The sequence below is a fragment of the Medicago truncatula genome, chromosome 5 (genome assembly GCF_003473485.1).
Source record: "Medicago truncatula cultivar Jemalong A17 chromosome 5, MtrunA17r5.0-ANR, whole genome shotgun sequence".
NCBI lineage: Eukaryota > Viridiplantae > Streptophyta > Magnoliopsida > Fabales > Fabaceae > Medicago > Medicago truncatula.
Genome location: NC_053046.1, coordinates 34,781,446 through 34,799,244, shown reverse-complemented (window position 1 = coordinate 34,799,244; position 17,799 = coordinate 34,781,446). Strand labels below are relative to the sequence as shown.

The 17,799-nt window shown below is 30.5% G+C and overlaps 1 protein-coding gene across 1 annotated transcript; it reads right to left on the bottom strand.

Moving 5' to 3' along the window:
- Window positions 1-16,030: 16,030 nt before the first annotated feature.
- Window positions 16,031-17,447, bottom strand: LOC11426698 (HMG-Y-related protein A). The gene is made up of 2 exons (XM_003616245.3): window positions 17,223-17,447; window positions 16,031-16,855 (listed from the first exon to the last, which is right to left on the bottom strand). The coding sequence occupies exons 1-2, from the start codon at window positions 17,271-17,273 to the stop codon at window positions 16,292-16,294; spliced, it is 615 nt and encodes a 204-aa protein (XP_003616293.1). The 5' UTR covers window positions 17,274-17,447; the 3' UTR covers window positions 16,031-16,291.
- Window positions 17,448-17,799: the final 352 nt, after the last annotated feature.

Here is a 17,799-nt window from a genome sequence, read left to right as displayed (position 1 = left end):
TTGAATTTCAGGTTGATTTATCTTCTTAATTCAATTGACTGCTTTTGAAAAAAAAAATGGGGGGAATTTTCATGGGCTTTTCAAGCATGAAAATTGTTTTATTATTTTGCTTCTTTTGCTTTTGTTGTGTTTTTGACTAAATTGGAACTGGCGTTTTCCTCTTAATGAAATGCTTTTAAAACTTACGATTTAAGAATATATGATATAGAATATTAGAGAGTGAGAATGAGTTGTTACCGTTTCGGACCTTTAAATGGGATCATTCTTAAGTTAGCTTAATGCAGTACTCTCTTTATTTTTTAGAGAAGTTTGCTTAATGTAGTAGGACTCTTAACTTTTCAAATTTGATCTGAATTTCTATTCTAAACCAAATAATTAATTAACTGGATTTGATTATAATATCATAAGTTTAATTAATCTTATTAGAAGTTTGCTTGTGGTACATATGTCATTTTTTTTAAGGATGTGTCATGTTTTTTTGTCTGAATAGATCAGTCATTTCTTTCGTCGCTCATGAGTATAGTTTAATTGGTAGAGACAACTCATTGTAATATGCAGGGGTCGGGTTTGAACGATGGACACCTCACTTATTTATCTGATAAATTTTAGCCAGTAAACTACTTCACACAAAATAATGAATCATTTCTCTCATTATATATACGATAAAGATACTTTCCTTAAAAGTTCAAATTGGATGTTGCTTTATATATTCAATACTTGCATTTGCATCATGAGAAACTACAAGTTTAAAGGCTCATTTTAGATTAACTTATAGTTATGGAAGTTTCCCAATTAACCAACAATTTAGTTCCACTGAAAAAGCCCTAGTAAAGTTGAAAGTTTATATGTGGGATAAAAGAGCTTTTAAAAGAGTTGAGGCAGAAGTCGATTTCAACTTGGTGGAGAAGAAGGTTATGAATGACATGTGACCATAAAATATTCATGAGCAAACAGGCAGTTGATGAACTTGTTAGATCTGTGACATGTTGGAAATAGTACAATTATTGTCAACATTTTCATATAAATAAGGGTTTTGTGAACTCCTTACTTACTCATGTCCTCAAAGCTAAATACTTTTTTAGATGGGATTTATTGGACGAACCGATTGGTCATAATCCAAGCTACACATGGAGGAGTCCATGGAGTACTCAAATATTTGCTCACTTTGGGTCATAGATGGAAGATTGGAGATGGCTCGAAAATAAATCTATGTACCATGCCATGAATACGTAATCTTTCTTCTCACAAACCTTCAACTCCTATGCCGTCTCTTCATGAAGATCTTACAGTGAATTACTTGCTGAATCGGAAGGCCTCTCTTGGAACCAATAGATAGTTACATCCATTTTCAATCCCCAAGACGATGCTGCTATACTCTCCATCCCTCTCCATAACCGTCTGTTGTTTGACACCAGAATATGGAAATAACAACACCCTTATTTGTATTGATCTACTCCACCCTCATGATTCTGCCCACAATAATTCTCTTTGGATGAATATCTGGACTCTCGATATTCCTCACCGTGTTCGAGCCTTTATGTGGCATTTAGCTCATCATTTCTTGCCCACCCGTGTCAATCTTAATGTAAGAGGAATTCAGTGCGAGGAATCATGCGTTATGTGTGAAACTTTTGCGGAATCCCACATTAATCTCTTCTTTGTTTGTGCAAAAGCCATGGATTGTTGGAAGAATATTGGCTTATATGATGTGTTAAGTGAGCTTCTCCCTCTTGCTAACAACTTTACTACATTGTTGTTTGACTTTACGCACAGATTATCCTCTCAACAACAACAAACAGCCGGCATGCTCTTGTGGAGCCTTTGGAAAAGTCGCAACATCAAATTATGGGATTCCACGGAGACAGAAACCACAATCACCATCTCTCGAGCAAATGACACTCTTCATGAATGGAATTGCATGCAAAGAGCAAAAACTTAGCCACTAAACCCGGATCATCATATCTCTTGGGTTAAACCTCGTGGGGGCACGATTAAATGTAACGCGGATGCCACGATTTTTCAAAACAACAAAATAGCAGGATATGGCATATGTTATCGAAACTCTTGAGGCGAACTCCTTATGGGTAAATCTTCCATCATTCATTCATCTTTATCTCTTCTAGAAGCCGAGGCACAATTGCTTTACTTGACGTTATGAAATTATCAATCTCCTCTGGATTCCATCATGTGTACTATGAAACTGACAGTAAGATCCTAACTAAAGCCATCCTCTCTATCATTATCCACCACAATGAGTTTGGTGATCTTGTTACTCAATGTAGGAATCTTTTGATTACAAATTCCGGCTTTAAGGTGCTGCTTATTAAGAGGCAAGCAAATAGAGCTACTCATAGTATAACTAGAGCATTTTTATCTCATTCTAGTCCCTACATTTTCAATTATTTACCATCTTCTTTGTACTCTTTGTTTATGAATGAAATGAATTAGTTTGCCTTTGCCGGAAAAAAAAAAAAAAAAAAAAAAAAAAAGAGTTTTGTGATTGTATCCACAATGGTGAGGTCTTAACCATTTAAGACCCGATACCTATTAGGTACCCCCATTGTGGGGGGAAAATTTGGGAGTCTCTTAAGACCCGGAGTCTCACTTAAGACCCCATTCTTAAGTAGATCTCACACAACTTTTTAATAAAACAGTCATTGTTGAATTACTTTTGTTGAAATGTAAATAATAAAGAGTTATTGGTGTGCCTCATTTAGACCTTTTTGTTAGAGGTCTCTATTGGAGTAGCTGAGTACCTATTAGGTACTATTATTAAAAAATTCTAAAAAAAAATAACGTGTCAATGTAGGACCTGTTTAAGACTTCAAGATTGAGGGTCTCCATTGTGGATGCTCTAATATGGAGTATAGTGTAACTAACTAAATACCGAAAGAAATATATTATTTTATATATTATTTCATTTAAATTCCTGAAACATGTATTGTGTGCAAGATATAATGTCACATAAGCATGGCTACATGCACAATTTTTCCTACGTGCATCCCGAAAATTTTCGATTACACCCATATTTCATTAAAATTTATTGATAATACCAAAATTTCCCTTGTACAACTAGTTTTTAAAACCTCTTTTTCATCTCTAACTTTAAATCTTCATGCTCTCTCTCTCACAAACATTTATGGATGTGTGACTCAATTTAAATGAAATTTTGCTTCTTCATTCATAATTTTATGATTATCATGTTTTTCCTTCCATTCTCTTCAATTTCATTTTCTTTTTCTTTGATTTCAGAAGTATAGTATAAACTCGGTTTATGTAACTATTCGTAAACTCACTTTACATTCATTACTGTAAATTCAGTTTATATGAATTAGATAAATTAATTTTACGTAGACTCATATTTTTTTCTTCGGTGAATTGATTTGTTCATTGTATAATTTATGTAACTTCAATTTACGATTATGCATGAAATTTGAGTTTACGTACAAGTATGTAAACTCAAAAAAACTCAATTTACGCGGACTTAATTTATTGCATAATCAATGGATCGTTTATTTTATTATATGGGCATTTTAGCCATATTGAGTTGTAACTAGTTTTTTTGAGGTGTCACTAGAAAAATTCTTACATGTATAATCAGTTAAAATAAAGAAATATACGTTTGTAACATACAAATAAATCTACCAAACGTCAATAAATGTATGCATAATTAATTAAAGAAATGATAAAAAAAAAAAAAAAACAGTTTTTTTATAAAAACAAAAATAATAATTAATTTTAAATTAAAAAATCATTTTGAATGTTATATAAACACACAATTGATTTTTCATCTTTCTCATGATTCAACACGACTCTTGGTGTCATGCATTTCATTCCATCACAGACAACGCCATCAATTAAATGCACGAAACACAAGTATATCTTGCACACAATACATATTTCCAACATTCTTTATGTATTGAATATTACATATGGAGTCAGTCATGAATTTCAATCGCAAACACCACCACCAACTATATATATGAATCATCAATATATTTTGCATATATACATATTTCATTCGTTATTGGTGTATTAAATATTATTTGTTTTTAGTCATGCATATCATATAAAAATTAATATTATATTTGTTATAAATATAAAGTGGATCTAAATTTTAAATCTTATCACATGTATTATGTATAATATCTATCAAATAATTGATTTTTTAAAGCAATTGCATAACATTTTCTAACATTCTATTAGTTTATGAACAAATTATAAATTATGTCATTGAAAACTTTAAAATTAGACAATAAACATCAAAAAAGTTATCTTGCATTTGTTTTCATCTACTTGTATTTTCTTATTTTTGCAGAAATACATAAAATCAAATTTTCATCTACTTGTATTTTCTTATTTTTGCACAAATACATAAAATCAAATAGACACATTTACAAGCACGCGAGTACAAAAAAAATTTGTACCTCTAAACATCCGAGTAAAAAACTATAAATTATATATCTTTCTTTTTTTTTTTTTTTTGAAAAACGAGTGAAATAATGTTAGTGATTATGTATGTCATTCATATAGTCAATTTTCACCCATATTCCCAATAAAGGAATGAAAAAGGAAAATTGTCTATTGTTCTAAACGTCACTACTAATCTATGCAAGTCTCTTGCAGCTGCAGGTTTATAGTCATCCAACCAAAAATCCCATCAAAATAATAATGAATTACCAGGACTAGGAACTGAAAAAATTCTTTACTAAAAAACTAAGAAAGATGACAATAAATCTAGGAGTCTTCACAGCCATTCCACAATCGCTCCAAGTCACCTTCCAATTCTTCCAACTCTTCCTCTTTTCTTTCTCTCCGTAGAATGACGGTCAACTTTATCTATGTGACGCGCCTTCCTGTAACATGTAATGTATTGTAGGTCTTTGATGGGAGTACTTAATTTCATCATAGTTATCTCTCTAATCTTTTCAGACAAAACTGAAATTTTTTTCCTTTTAACTTCAATCAAAGAAGAGATCCTTTCATACTCTTGTACCCATAGTTGTATATTAAACAATGTAGCCTCAGGATTGTTTTCATTAGCTCCTTCCTTGCAAGTCAAACACGCAGTTCCTTCCTCATCTTGATGTTTTCTCTTCAGATCCTTGGAGTTTTCCATGGTGTTCTTGATTCCTTCTTCACTCTTCGCTTCAGTATAGTTAATATTTGAACTCTGTTAATATTTTCTTAAATTATATATCATAGAAGTAATTATAGTTATGAGAAAAGTAAAATCAATTTTTCTTCGTTTTCATATTAAGAGTGATCCAGATGCATACTTAGATTGGAAATTATAGATTGATTAATTGTTTGATGAGGGTAAGATAAAAAAAATTCAATTAAAATTATAAAAAGAAAGTGTAATTGAATATTGTTTCCTTCTCTTAAAATTTGGTAAACTCTAAATCAATCAATTTAATTTGTTATCAATTTTAATAGATAATTTGAATATTTTTAATAAATAGAAAATGATAAAAATACTCAATTGAAAAAGTTGAAAATATGAAATAATAAAATTGTTCAAATGATTATTAAGTGACCAAAAAAACGCATATCATCAATTTTAAAATACAATAGTGAGACAATGTAGCATTCTTTTCTACGCCAAAGATGAATATTATTTAAGAATTAAAATACAATAGTGAGACAATATAGCCTTCTTTATTATGCCGAAGATGAATATTATTTAAGAAAATAGGCTAAATTACACCATGAGTCTTTAAGTTTGAAGTTTGCAACAAATTGATCATTAAGTTATTTTGGTCACACATGAGTCTTTAAGTTCGTAGACGTTTTCAATTTAGTTCTTCTGTTAACCAAAAAGATGATGCGGCAGAAGGACTAAATTGAAAATTTTTACAAAGTTAAAGGACTTATCTGTGATCAAAATAACTTAAAGGACTAATTGATTACAAACCTTAAACTTAAAGGACTTATGTGCAATCAAAATAATTTAAAGATCAATCTATTACAGACCTCAAAAACTTAAAAGGACCATAATTTGACCATGAAAATACTATATATCGCAAATGAAAAGGGAGGGCGTGAATCTTTCGATATGCATTGTTCACTTCATAGTTCATAGCGACAAGTGACTAAGGCCCCGTTTGGATTGGCTTATTTTGAGCTTATGTGGGTTTATCTACTCTCATAAGCCTTTTTAAAGGTGTTTGGGTAAATAAATAAAAATAGCTTATCATAGTTTCATAAGCTGCTTTTGCCATATTTTAATAAGCCTAAATTTTCAGCTTACCCTCTGGCTTAACAAGGAGCTTATGAATTTATGTAACCTCCTTCGATTCTCTCTGGATTCACTTTTTCAAAACATATATTTTAATTATAATTTTTTTTGAAGGAATATTTTAATTATAATGTTAGTTATCTTTGGCGGTGCATCAATAACAAAATTGTTATATACTTATCTTACTAAAGTAACAAACGTAACTAAGATTTTTTTTTTAAGAAGATTTTTATTATTTTTTTTGTTACGTAACAAAATGAAATTGAATAAAAAAAAAATTTTAACTTGTCTTTTTTGGGTAACAAACTGCACACTAATATCAATATATATGATATGTTTATTTACACCTCTAATGTTAATTTTGTCTTATATGAATATTAATATTTTTTTTAAGGACAAATATTGATTATAGTATATATATATATATATATATATATATATATATATATATATATATATATATAATTATAATTAATATGTTATAATATTGTTTTTTTACGCCTTGATTAATTTTATCAAAAAAAAATCTTGATAATTGTGGTTCAATTCTTTGATTTTTTTGTTAAATTAAAAATATTTAAAATTTCGATAATTGCGTATGTAATGTCACATCCAAACACTTCAATTTATGTAAGTACTTTTTAGTGTACATATCCAAACATAAATAGCTTATCAAGTATAAGAGCTTATGATATAAGCTCTAATGTTATAAACACTAATGCTATAAGCATCTATATAAGCTGTTTATCCAAACGGGACCTTAACTACCCAAAACCATGGCTACACATGCAAAGGGTACCCAAAACCACCTTACCCATCGATGGATCAAACTTTAGTCCACATAAGCATTATTCTGTATTGTTGCTACTTTAGCCATTACTTACTTACAAATTTATTTATTTGTTCTAGATTTCAGTTTTTTGTTTTATTTCTTTAACCCCGTTTTGCTAAAAAAAACATCAGTATTTTTATTTTCTCTTTTGAATGGCAAGATAACATAATAGTATTTTCAAATTAAAAAACTAGATGGGTTATCAGGCTGCATTAACAAGATGAATTTTCCTTAGAAGCATGGTGTATCCCAAGGAAAAATAGCAAAGTATTGTTGGGGGAACCATATATGCCAGAAAAAATGGATGATGGGAGAGAGAAGGAACAGTTTTTCATTTTTTTACTAAGCAATCATTTTTCAATTTGTGTCTGTTTTAATTATGTGTCACATTCTTATTCGTTGTTTGTAATTGATAAGTGTTAAGTGTGTTTCTACACAAGAATTTCTCCCAAAATTATATTTTTAAGAAGGCTTAAATAAGTAAAATGTCCCTGTAAGTTAGCGCGTTTTTCGTTTTAGTCCCTGTATCTTTTTTTGTTGCGAAACAACCCCTGTATTTACTTAACTTTTTAAAATTGGCCCCTGCCGTCTATTTCCGTCAAGAAAACACATTGCTGGCTAACGGACGCATATGTGGCACTTGATGAGTTGGCAACTGGTCTTAGTAGAGGGACTAATACCAAAAACGCATTTTTACATAGGGACGGAATTAAAAAACATAATCATCAAATTTTGAAATTTAAAATTCATTCTTTCCACCTTCTTCCTCTTACCGGAAATCTCATTTTTCTACCACCACCACAAAAAAAACCCTTTATTTCTACACCAAAGAAGACTCTGTTTCCTTTATCATCATCGAATCCTCAGCAGATTTCAACAAAGGTAATCACGTCACTGCTGCATTTAATTTTTAATTTTATAAGAATGATAAAATGTACACAAACAAACATAAGCTTTACCAAAAAAATGTACACAAACATAACAATTTATTATATAAAAAAAAAAGTACAAATGAATGAATCGCGTATTAATCAAGAAAATTTCAATAATATTTTTATTATTTGTATTTTGCTCTAGACATGGTATCCCACACATACACACAGATAAACGGGGATAGGGAGGGGTGTCGTGGGTTTCAACCCGCGCACACCCACACTCATGTCCCGGTAGTGCTAACCATTGCACTACATCATGAGTGAGTAAGAAAATTAAGTACATCAAATCATTTTATGTCCTTAGATAAAATGTTATCTTTAGAATATCAAGTATAATAATAAATGTTATCTAAGATACTAAACTTGGCATTGCTACTTGAATGCATGTACACTCATAGTTTGACCATAATTGAAAGGAAGTCAAGTTCACAATATTTCTTTAGGTAAAATATAAAGAAAGTACGAATTTAAATGGAATCCATATCCATATTTCCTTGTGGGATTCTAGCATTTGAAGGTAGCAAAGTTCTAGGACTAGTCCTAGAATTACAACGAAGGGAATCGAAAGGCAATCTTGACATTGAAACTTCATCCATATGTTTGTGCATAAAGTGAAGCATCATCAACAGCTGAATTTCTTCTATATGATGGTGTAACAATCTCATGTGGCAACAAGAGTAATCATTCATCATCTCTCTTCTTAACAAATATTTTATCAAAACAAACAAAATACTTATATAATATTGACTTAAGCAGTCTCTTGTATATTTTGATTATTTTTCATTTGATGTTGTGACCAAAATGATCTCATCTCATACAAGGTAATCTTGCACGTAGATTTAATACCATGGCTTGGTGATTGGAGGGACGAATAAAGAAGTTGAAGCTATAATGAAGGTGTGGAATGAACCTTACAAACAAACCGAGTTTATACTCCATTTCATAGTTTATAGAGTATAAACGGACCATTTAACAGAGGGACTAAACAGTCACATTACTTTACATGATTTAATTATTTTTCTTAATTTTCTGACCAAGATTATTTCATCTCACTATCTGATACAAAGTACTCTTGCACATAAGTTTGGTAGCATGACTTGGTGGTTTGAGGGGGTGAATATATAAGTTGAAGTAAAAATGATGTTGTGGATTCAACTCCCCAAAAGTATAATACTCCATCTAACACCTACTATTTAATATTTAGACTATTACTTTTTCCATCTATGACCTTCTCCCGCGCCCTGTAATTTTTACAAAAATGCACTTGTGCATTCCGGATTTTAAAATCCGGATTCATGTTTACTATTTCGGATTTTATAATCCGGACAATTCTTATGTATAATCAGCCATCAGACTCTCTCACATTTTAACAGTTTTGAGTTTTGCTTTTAAAAACAACAAAAAACACCAAGTAAAAAATGCTAAAAATCTGTCAAATAAAATCATAAAAATAGCACCAAAAAATTCTAAAAATCAAATAAAACTAATGCAAATTTTTTCGGATTTTTCTGAGAATATGAAAAATTTAAAAAAAAAAAAAAATGGGTCTAAACGATGGAATTTTGGATTTTTAGGGGCGGGGTCCCAAAAGAAGTCCCTTCTAAGGGAGTCATGATCCTTGACTTTTTTCTGATTTTCTGGGGAAGTTTCGGAGCAAATCGATCAAGTAGCCCGAAAACTCGATTTTTGACTAAGAACATGTAACAATGACCCAAAAACTGAAGGATGAGAGTTAGGAAGATTAATATTGTCCCTAAAATGACTATCCATGTTACAAACATTTTTAGAATTTGTGCTGATACAGTTCGGATTATATAATCCGAACTGTTTTACCTTGAAAAGGGGTGTTTAGGGAGTTTCCGGATTATGTAACCCGAAAACATCATATAACGCGCCCTATTTTTTGAAGTTTTCGGATTACAAAATTCGGAAAAACCCGTAACTCCATTTTTCACCCTGTAACAAAGGAAAACACCATTCCGGATTATGAAATCCGGAAACTCAAGGACATTTTTGAAGAAAAAAAAAAATAGGGCGCGCGAGGAAACCCACAGGGTGGGAAAAGTAATAGTCTAATATTTATCAAGGAAGGTTGGTTCATTTTTTTAAAAGGGGTGTTTGTTTGAAGTTTATAAAATGTAATTCTGGCAATAATTTTTCTTGGAATATAAGGATTAGAATTTTATTCTCGGGTTTACTGAGAAAATGTGTTTGGTTATCATTTAAACTTTAAAGTATTCCTGAAAATAATTATTAAGCGATATTTATGGATAGTAATTATTGATTTTATTTCCACATTCATGGGAACTTTATTCCATCCAATTTTCTTAGGAACAAAACAACATTCCAACTTTTATTCACAGAAATAAAATTTTAAATTTGAAATAAACATAAAAATATATCTTTCCTCCATCATATTCCCAGGAATTTTCAAATATGACTTGAAAGTTGAAACAAACGCCTCCAAAGAGTTGATTCATACTTTAGCTATACCGCCATAACCATATAAGTATATTTCTCAATGCTTTTAAGTCTTGAGTTCTGCTCTTACTCTTTAAGTATATAACAATTATCCGATAAAAAAGAATATGTTTTGTCTCTCCAAAACAAAATGTACGTATTTTATAGTTTACCAAAAGAATAAACATATACATAGTTACGTTCATTGAACAAATATATGTGGTTATACATAGTATTTAACATATACATAGTAACTAAAAAATATCTTCTCTCTTCCCCCTTTTCTCTCTTGGGAGCCGTCACCAAAACCTTAATTTCTTCACCTTCATCCACTAAAGAGGGGTGATTTAGGGTCAATTTTTGACCCAAAATCACCCATCTAACTTGTTTTTTCTATTTCCCTTTTATTGAAATAAGTGATTTACACATCTATTTCGTTTCTTTTTTTGTGATTTCGTCGTCTTAGTGCGACCTTGTTTTGTTCGTCGTCTTTGTGCGACGTTGTTTGTCTTTCTTGTTTCGTTCAAGTATTTGTTCGGTTCAGATTGTCAAATCAGCTTCGATCCAGTGCAGATCAAACCAATGACTTTGGAGTCGTCAACGTTGCAGATCCGGAGGCATGGGTATTCTGGAGACTTAAATATGGTCATATGTGTAGGCTTTAGTACTTTGCCGTTTTATGCTATTAACGTGGATGTTGTGAGTTTGTTCACAGATTCATCATTTTTGTTTTTAGCGAATTTTTATTTTATCGATGTATTCTATCAATTTGAATGAATGAATATCTTTTAATTTTACGTATCAGCCCGTTAACAGAAGTTTTCTTGCCATTTTGGGTTGAAAAGGGAGGAACGTGGACTCCTAAAAATGGCAAAGACAAAAAAATTGAACAATTTGAAAAGACCAAATAGACATGGACTATTTTAGACGCTGGTACATGCATGAATTTATTTTTATAAATAATGATAACCAGTAGTAGTTTAGTTCAATTGTTAATTAATGTTAGTTAGAGAATGTAATTAGTTCGAGTAGTGGTTTATTTATACATCTCTTTCATTTTTGTATCATTATTTTAACTATCATCAATACAATATCTTTATAAGGTTTTTCTTTCTATTTTCATGAATGTTATATTTCTCAACATTTTTTATCATCAATCGACGTTACTCGTAAATTTTTCAAAATAGTCAAATTGTTCCCCAATTTATTTCACATCAATTAAATAAGTCTCTACATCAAGTTGATGTTAGACATGTTAAAATAGGTCCAACATCACTTCACATATATGTAGGTATCAATTTGACATCATAAAAAATTCAAAAAAATCATCCAAAAACTCATAACTTCGTAAAAACATTTTAGAAATTCATGAAAAATTCATCTTCTCCATTTTTTTCTCTCATCAATCAACCAAACCATAAACTCAAAGAACATAAATTCCCAAAGAAAAACTCAAATCTTCATCGTCTTTTATCAATCAAGGGATCTTAAAAAAAATGAGAGGGAAAACCATATCTGAAAAAGTTGTATCCATCCCTTCCTCATGATGTTCTTGTTCAATCAAGAACTTTGAATTTCTTCTCCTCCCTTCTATTGTTGTGTTGGTTTATACAACTTTTTTCAGGGAGTAGTTACACAGAGGAATGGAGTCTTGCAAACTGATTAAAGATTTGAAGACAATCTCAAGCACTCAACATATGAACAAAGGTCGACTTAAACTTATTCGAGATCAAATAATAATGATTGCAAAGCCTATGAACAAAATTGTTCTTTACAAAGTTCTTGTCAAACACTCCAGAGGTAGTTAACTAGCTATTGAAGATGCAAGTTAGTGGCAAGGAAACTAAGGTCGACGCTTCAATCATAAAAAATAAAAAAATAAAATCTTGGCAAAGAAAAGTTTGATGATCCATTTCTTCACCACTATGATATATCTTCACTGATAATGTACTGGCTAGTGGCTAGATATGTGGTTGTAAATTTTAATATGGTAGCGTGGCATAATTCCAAACTTGCAGTAACAGAGGAATTAAACTTCACTGATATTTCTTCAAATGAGCCCAAAAAGTATGTATTCAATATGGTAGTAACAGAGGGATTAAATTTTGCAGTAATGAGAATGTTAGGTTCTCAACAAGATAGGGTTAATAGAACTTTTTATCCCTCTTTTAAGAATATCCTTTGATTGATGAAAGATGGTGAAAATTTGCGTTTCTTATTTAAGGATTTGATGTTTTTGGACTTTGTGGTAAGGTTGATTGATAAGAGAAAAAATTGAGAAGATGTTTTTTTTTTTATTTTTTTTTTTATGAAGTTTTGTGAGTTTTTGGACGAGTTTTCTAGACTTTTGATGATTTAAATTTGAGATATCAAATTGGTTCCTACATATGTGAGAGGTAGCGTGGATAAACACATCAACATTGAACTTGAAAGAGAGAAACTTATTTGATAGACGTGAAGCGAATTACAGTAAGATTTGGCTATTTTGAAAAATTCAAGAATGAACTTGACGGATCGTCACAAATTAAAGGATGAACCGGTCTATCCACTCTATGTTTTGACATTAATTGCTATACATTGATAGTGTTAAAAATTTACACGTGGATTCAATCAAATCACATCATATTGTACCAAGAGCAGTTGAATGAGACAATATTGGATATTTTCAGGTTAATCAGGGGTTTTGGGTTTGAATCCAGCTATGAGAGTTAAATCTTTTGAGTGGAAGTTTTGTCACTCATTGTGATCTCATCTAGATCAAAGGGATTAATCTCTACATTTACGCGCAGATACATGATTCACACAAAAAATAAATCACATCATATTGTCACTTTTATATGTTACTTCTTCATATATCTCCATAATTATTCACGGCTCATGATTTAATTGAATACGTATGTAAAAAAGTTTTAAATTATCGGTGTATAAAATTAAATCTATATATTTTATACTTTCTAGGTTCAATTAAACAAAAGGCTATGAATAATTTAACTTCATTTCTTACTATTTAATTTCTACCGTTCTAAACAACTAAAAAGTAATAGTAATTTCTATTTTTTTTACTTTTCTTTCTTTCTTTTGTTTATGTTTTTCTCACTTTTTTATAAACCAATATTGGACAATGTTGGATGAATTTCTTTTCATTTTTTGTGTGATGTTAGATTATTTCCGATGAAAACATTTTTATCACGCGCCAAATCTAAAGTAACAATTTGTAGCGTCTGTAAAACCGAAATAAATTTGCTTTGAGATACGAGAAATGAAAGTTGTATATAATACTTATCGCATTTGCACTAACTTCAAAGTTAAATTTGTAGTTTCTGTAAAACGGATGCGAGAAATAAAAGTTTAATGTAATACCAAACTTGCTCTAAATATTATGAGCCGTTGAATTGAAACTAACACATGGATCATATAATTTCCTAATTCTAGGATATATTCTCTCTATTTTAATTCTAAGAAAAAATTCACTCAAATAAGATGTATTGTAATTTTATAAAAAGAAAATGTATTGTAATTTTACAACCACTCATAGCCAAAACCTTAGACAACCACCCCTAACTCAACAAGTCACCAATAATCCTATCAATGGATGCACTAAATAGAAGTGTACGTACCAAACTTGCACTAAATATGATAAACCGTTGAATTGAAACAACATATAATATAATTTCCTAATTCTAGGATATATTCTCTCTATTTTAATTCTAAGAAAAAATCCACTCAAATAAGATGTATTGTAATTTTGTAAAAAGAAAATGTATTGTAATTTTATATTTTTACTTGTTTAAAAAGTTATATGTTGAATATCTCACAGTTCTTGAAGTTATTCTATTGTACTCTATGGATTAGTTATTGTTTTTAGGGTTAATAGGTCTTTAAGTTATTTTTTGTTTTTTCCTCTGTAAATTCTTATTTTGATTCACCTCTCTGTAAAATATTTTTGTTTTGATTTATCTCCCTAATAGGACAAACAAAAACCAATTTTATTTTATTTTTCAAGATAAAAATTTTATAGGGCGGAAATCGGAAATGACCTATGTTACAGGGAGTAAATACCTATTAACCCTTGTTTTTATTTTGAAATTGTTCCTTTTTTTTATTTTTTTGAGCAAACGAAATTGTTCCTTTAACTTTCATAACATTAATGATATTGATATTTTGTTTAGTTTTCATCAAAAAAGTGTATAGGCACACATTATGGGTGATATTGTAGATGCTATGAAGGTAATTTCTATTATTTTTTTACCTTTTTTTCTTCTTTTATTTATGTTTTTCTCAACTTTTTTTATAAACTAATATTGGACAATGTTAGATGAATTTCTTTTCTTTTTTTTGTATGATGATAGATGGATTTCTATTTAATCGCATGTTTATATTCCCGATGAAAACATTTTTATCACGCGTCAAATCTAAACTAACAACTTGTAGCGTCTGTAAAACCGAAATAAGTTTGCATTGAGATACGAGAAATGAAAGTCGTATACAATATTTATCGCATTCACACTAACTTCAAAATTAAAATTTATAGTTTCCATAAAACGGATGAAAATTTGATTTGATATGAGAAATGAAAGTCATATACAATATTTATCGCATTAACACTAACTTCAAAATTAAAATTTATAGTTTTCGTAAAACGGATGAAAATTTGATTTGGGCGCAAGAATTATGAAGGGGAAAAACACCAAATCTTTTAATCCATGTGAACTCTTCAACATCCACATCATGATGACGAAGGATTCTCATGGTAGTCAACAAAATTCAAATGGAAAACAAGGTTATAGTTTGAAGCCTCAAAGTATATTCTTCTCAATGTCTCGTATTAGATTTTTCTCAACATCAATTTCAACAAACTATGTTAACTTTAAAAAAAAAATACCAAATTATGGCTACGTTCAATATGAGGTCAATCCTTACTCTCAATCCAAATAAGTTAAAAGATGTCCAACCATAAAATTGAATCTCATTTGGATCAAAAAGATAAAAGTAGTGAAACACTATAAGATTGAATTTAAATACCGTTTAGATTTACTCATTGGTCACTCAATTTACATTCCAAAATTATAGTAGTAGATCACCTCCTAACAAATTTGACCAAACGAGTCAATCAATGTCAGTGTAAGACACAAATAATGCAAGAAAGGTGACATTGAAGATTGAGGTCAAACCAAATCAAAGATTAGAGAAAATATAGGTCGTGGCGTACGAGGTTCTTTCATAGAATTTTGTTCAGAAATATCAAACAGTGTCCACATTTCTTTCAATATCCAAAGCTACAGTACTACATAATTCAATTTTCATTTTTTGAAGCAACACCTTGTGTTTTTAATATCTAAATGAAACCTAATTATCACACCATTTTTGAAATCAAAGTGACATCTAAAGAACACACTTTTGAAATAAAGATATAAAAAAACACACTTTTCCACAATATGAATTATAACACCATTTTTAAAATCAAATTGAGATCTAAAAAACACCCTTTTCCACAAAATGAATTATTATGCATAAGTTTAGAAAATAAATTGAGATCCAAAGTAAGATCTTGACAACACAACAATGAAAAACAAGATCATATTATCATATCATCAGCCCAAAGTCACTGTCATGTTTGACAATTAACAAAATAACCCAACAAAGCCTCTCTCTTCTTAATAGACTAAACTAACGACTACATGGAGATTTTACAAATGCAATTACATTAATGACATGAAACTTAATAATAATAAAATCTAATAATAAGACCACACCCACTTCTACACTTAATCGCTACTTAATCATCAAGATTAAGAGTTAATTAGACTCCATCTAATCAATCATCTATGATTCAACACTCACTTCAGTCATCTGAGGCTTAACTTTAGGAGGCCTACCCCTTCCCCTTCCACTAGTAGTTGGAACAGCAACAGCAGCAACACTTGGAGCAGCATCATCATCATCAACCTCAGCACCAGCACCAGCACCATCACCATCTCCACCACTTGGATTTGAAACATTCTCAGTCCTTTGAACCTTCTTTGGCCTACCCCTTCCTCTTCCACTTGAAGCAGGCTTAGGGGTCTTTGGAGGTGCATTAGGGTCCTTAGGAGGACGACCTCTTGGCCTTGGTGGGGACAGAACAGCAGCTGGTGGTGGAGCCAATGGATCCTTTGGCTTTGGTGGTCTTCCACGTCCTCTCTTTGGTGGTGCATTTGGATCAGGCTTCATGTAGTTGTTCTTTGCAAAAACAAGGTCACCATTATCCTTCATCTGGTTAAGGTGATTTGCAAGAACAATTGAATGGCCTTCTGGTAATTCTCCATAGATTGATTCTATGTAGTTTGAAATTGATGATTTGTTTGAACCATTTGGTTCATTCAGTGCTTCCAGTGCCTTCATAATCATCTACAAAAAAAACATGAACAAAATCAAAAAAATTTCAGAAATAAAGATACCATGTTGAGAAAATCATACAACATGTTAATGGGTTAGTGAAAAAACAAAGAATTCCAAGATTAATTGAGCTGAAATTAATGAAAAGAACTTTTTTCTGTTTGGTTAAATTCTTCATAAACCCTAATTTTTTTTTCCTTATTTGATTACAAAAACAGCTCAAGATTACAATTTTGTGAGGAAAAAAAAGAGTACCCAAGTGAGTAAAAATTGTGAAATCAAACAGATCAGTGAAAAAATTGCAACTTTACTATGAAAGGTTAATTTTCTTGAAAAACTAAGAAAAGGGGTGTATATTGAATTAGGGGGGTGAATTTACCTCAGGGTATGGAGGAAGTGAAAGAGGCTTATTAACCTCTTGAGTAGCCATTGAAGCTTGAAAATAGTGAGGAAAAAAGAGCTAAAAAAATTGAGAGAAAAATATTCTAAGAGAGATAGAAAATTTTAAGAGAAATGAGATTGTGTTTTTGATGTGTGTGATAGTTGCAAGATCTGAGGATTGAATTTAAAGGAAGAAAAATGTATTAAAGATTGGAAAGAAATTAAATATATTAAAAAAAGTTTACTCCTCTTTTTCCCAACCTATATCTTGTGTTCATCTGAATAAGTAAATGGACGGCTAGGAATCAATAAAATTATGATGATCTAATGGTTGAGATTGTGTTTTGGAGAATATCACATGGATTGATGACATGGCATGGGTGTGTTAGTTCACAGAAATATTTGGAGGTACCTACTGTCTTTTGCATGCTTGTTCTTTTGGATGAGGTTGGCTGATGTAGACTATCTCAATTTTGAATATTTTCATTTTTTAATTAGAGTATTTTTGACTAAAATTTAAGGAGTTGAAATTGTACTCATATTTTTTTTATAAAATATAAATTATATAATTTATT

Coding starts and splice junctions, on each gene's coding strand:
- LOC11426698 (XM_003616245.3), bottom strand. CDS start 17,273: ATGGCTACTCAAGAGGTTAATAAGCCTCTTTCACTTCCTCCATACCCT. Junction 16,856..17,222: donor CACTTCCTCCATACCCTGAG/GTAAATTCACCC, acceptor TTTTTTTTGTAG/ATGATTATGAAGGCACTGGA.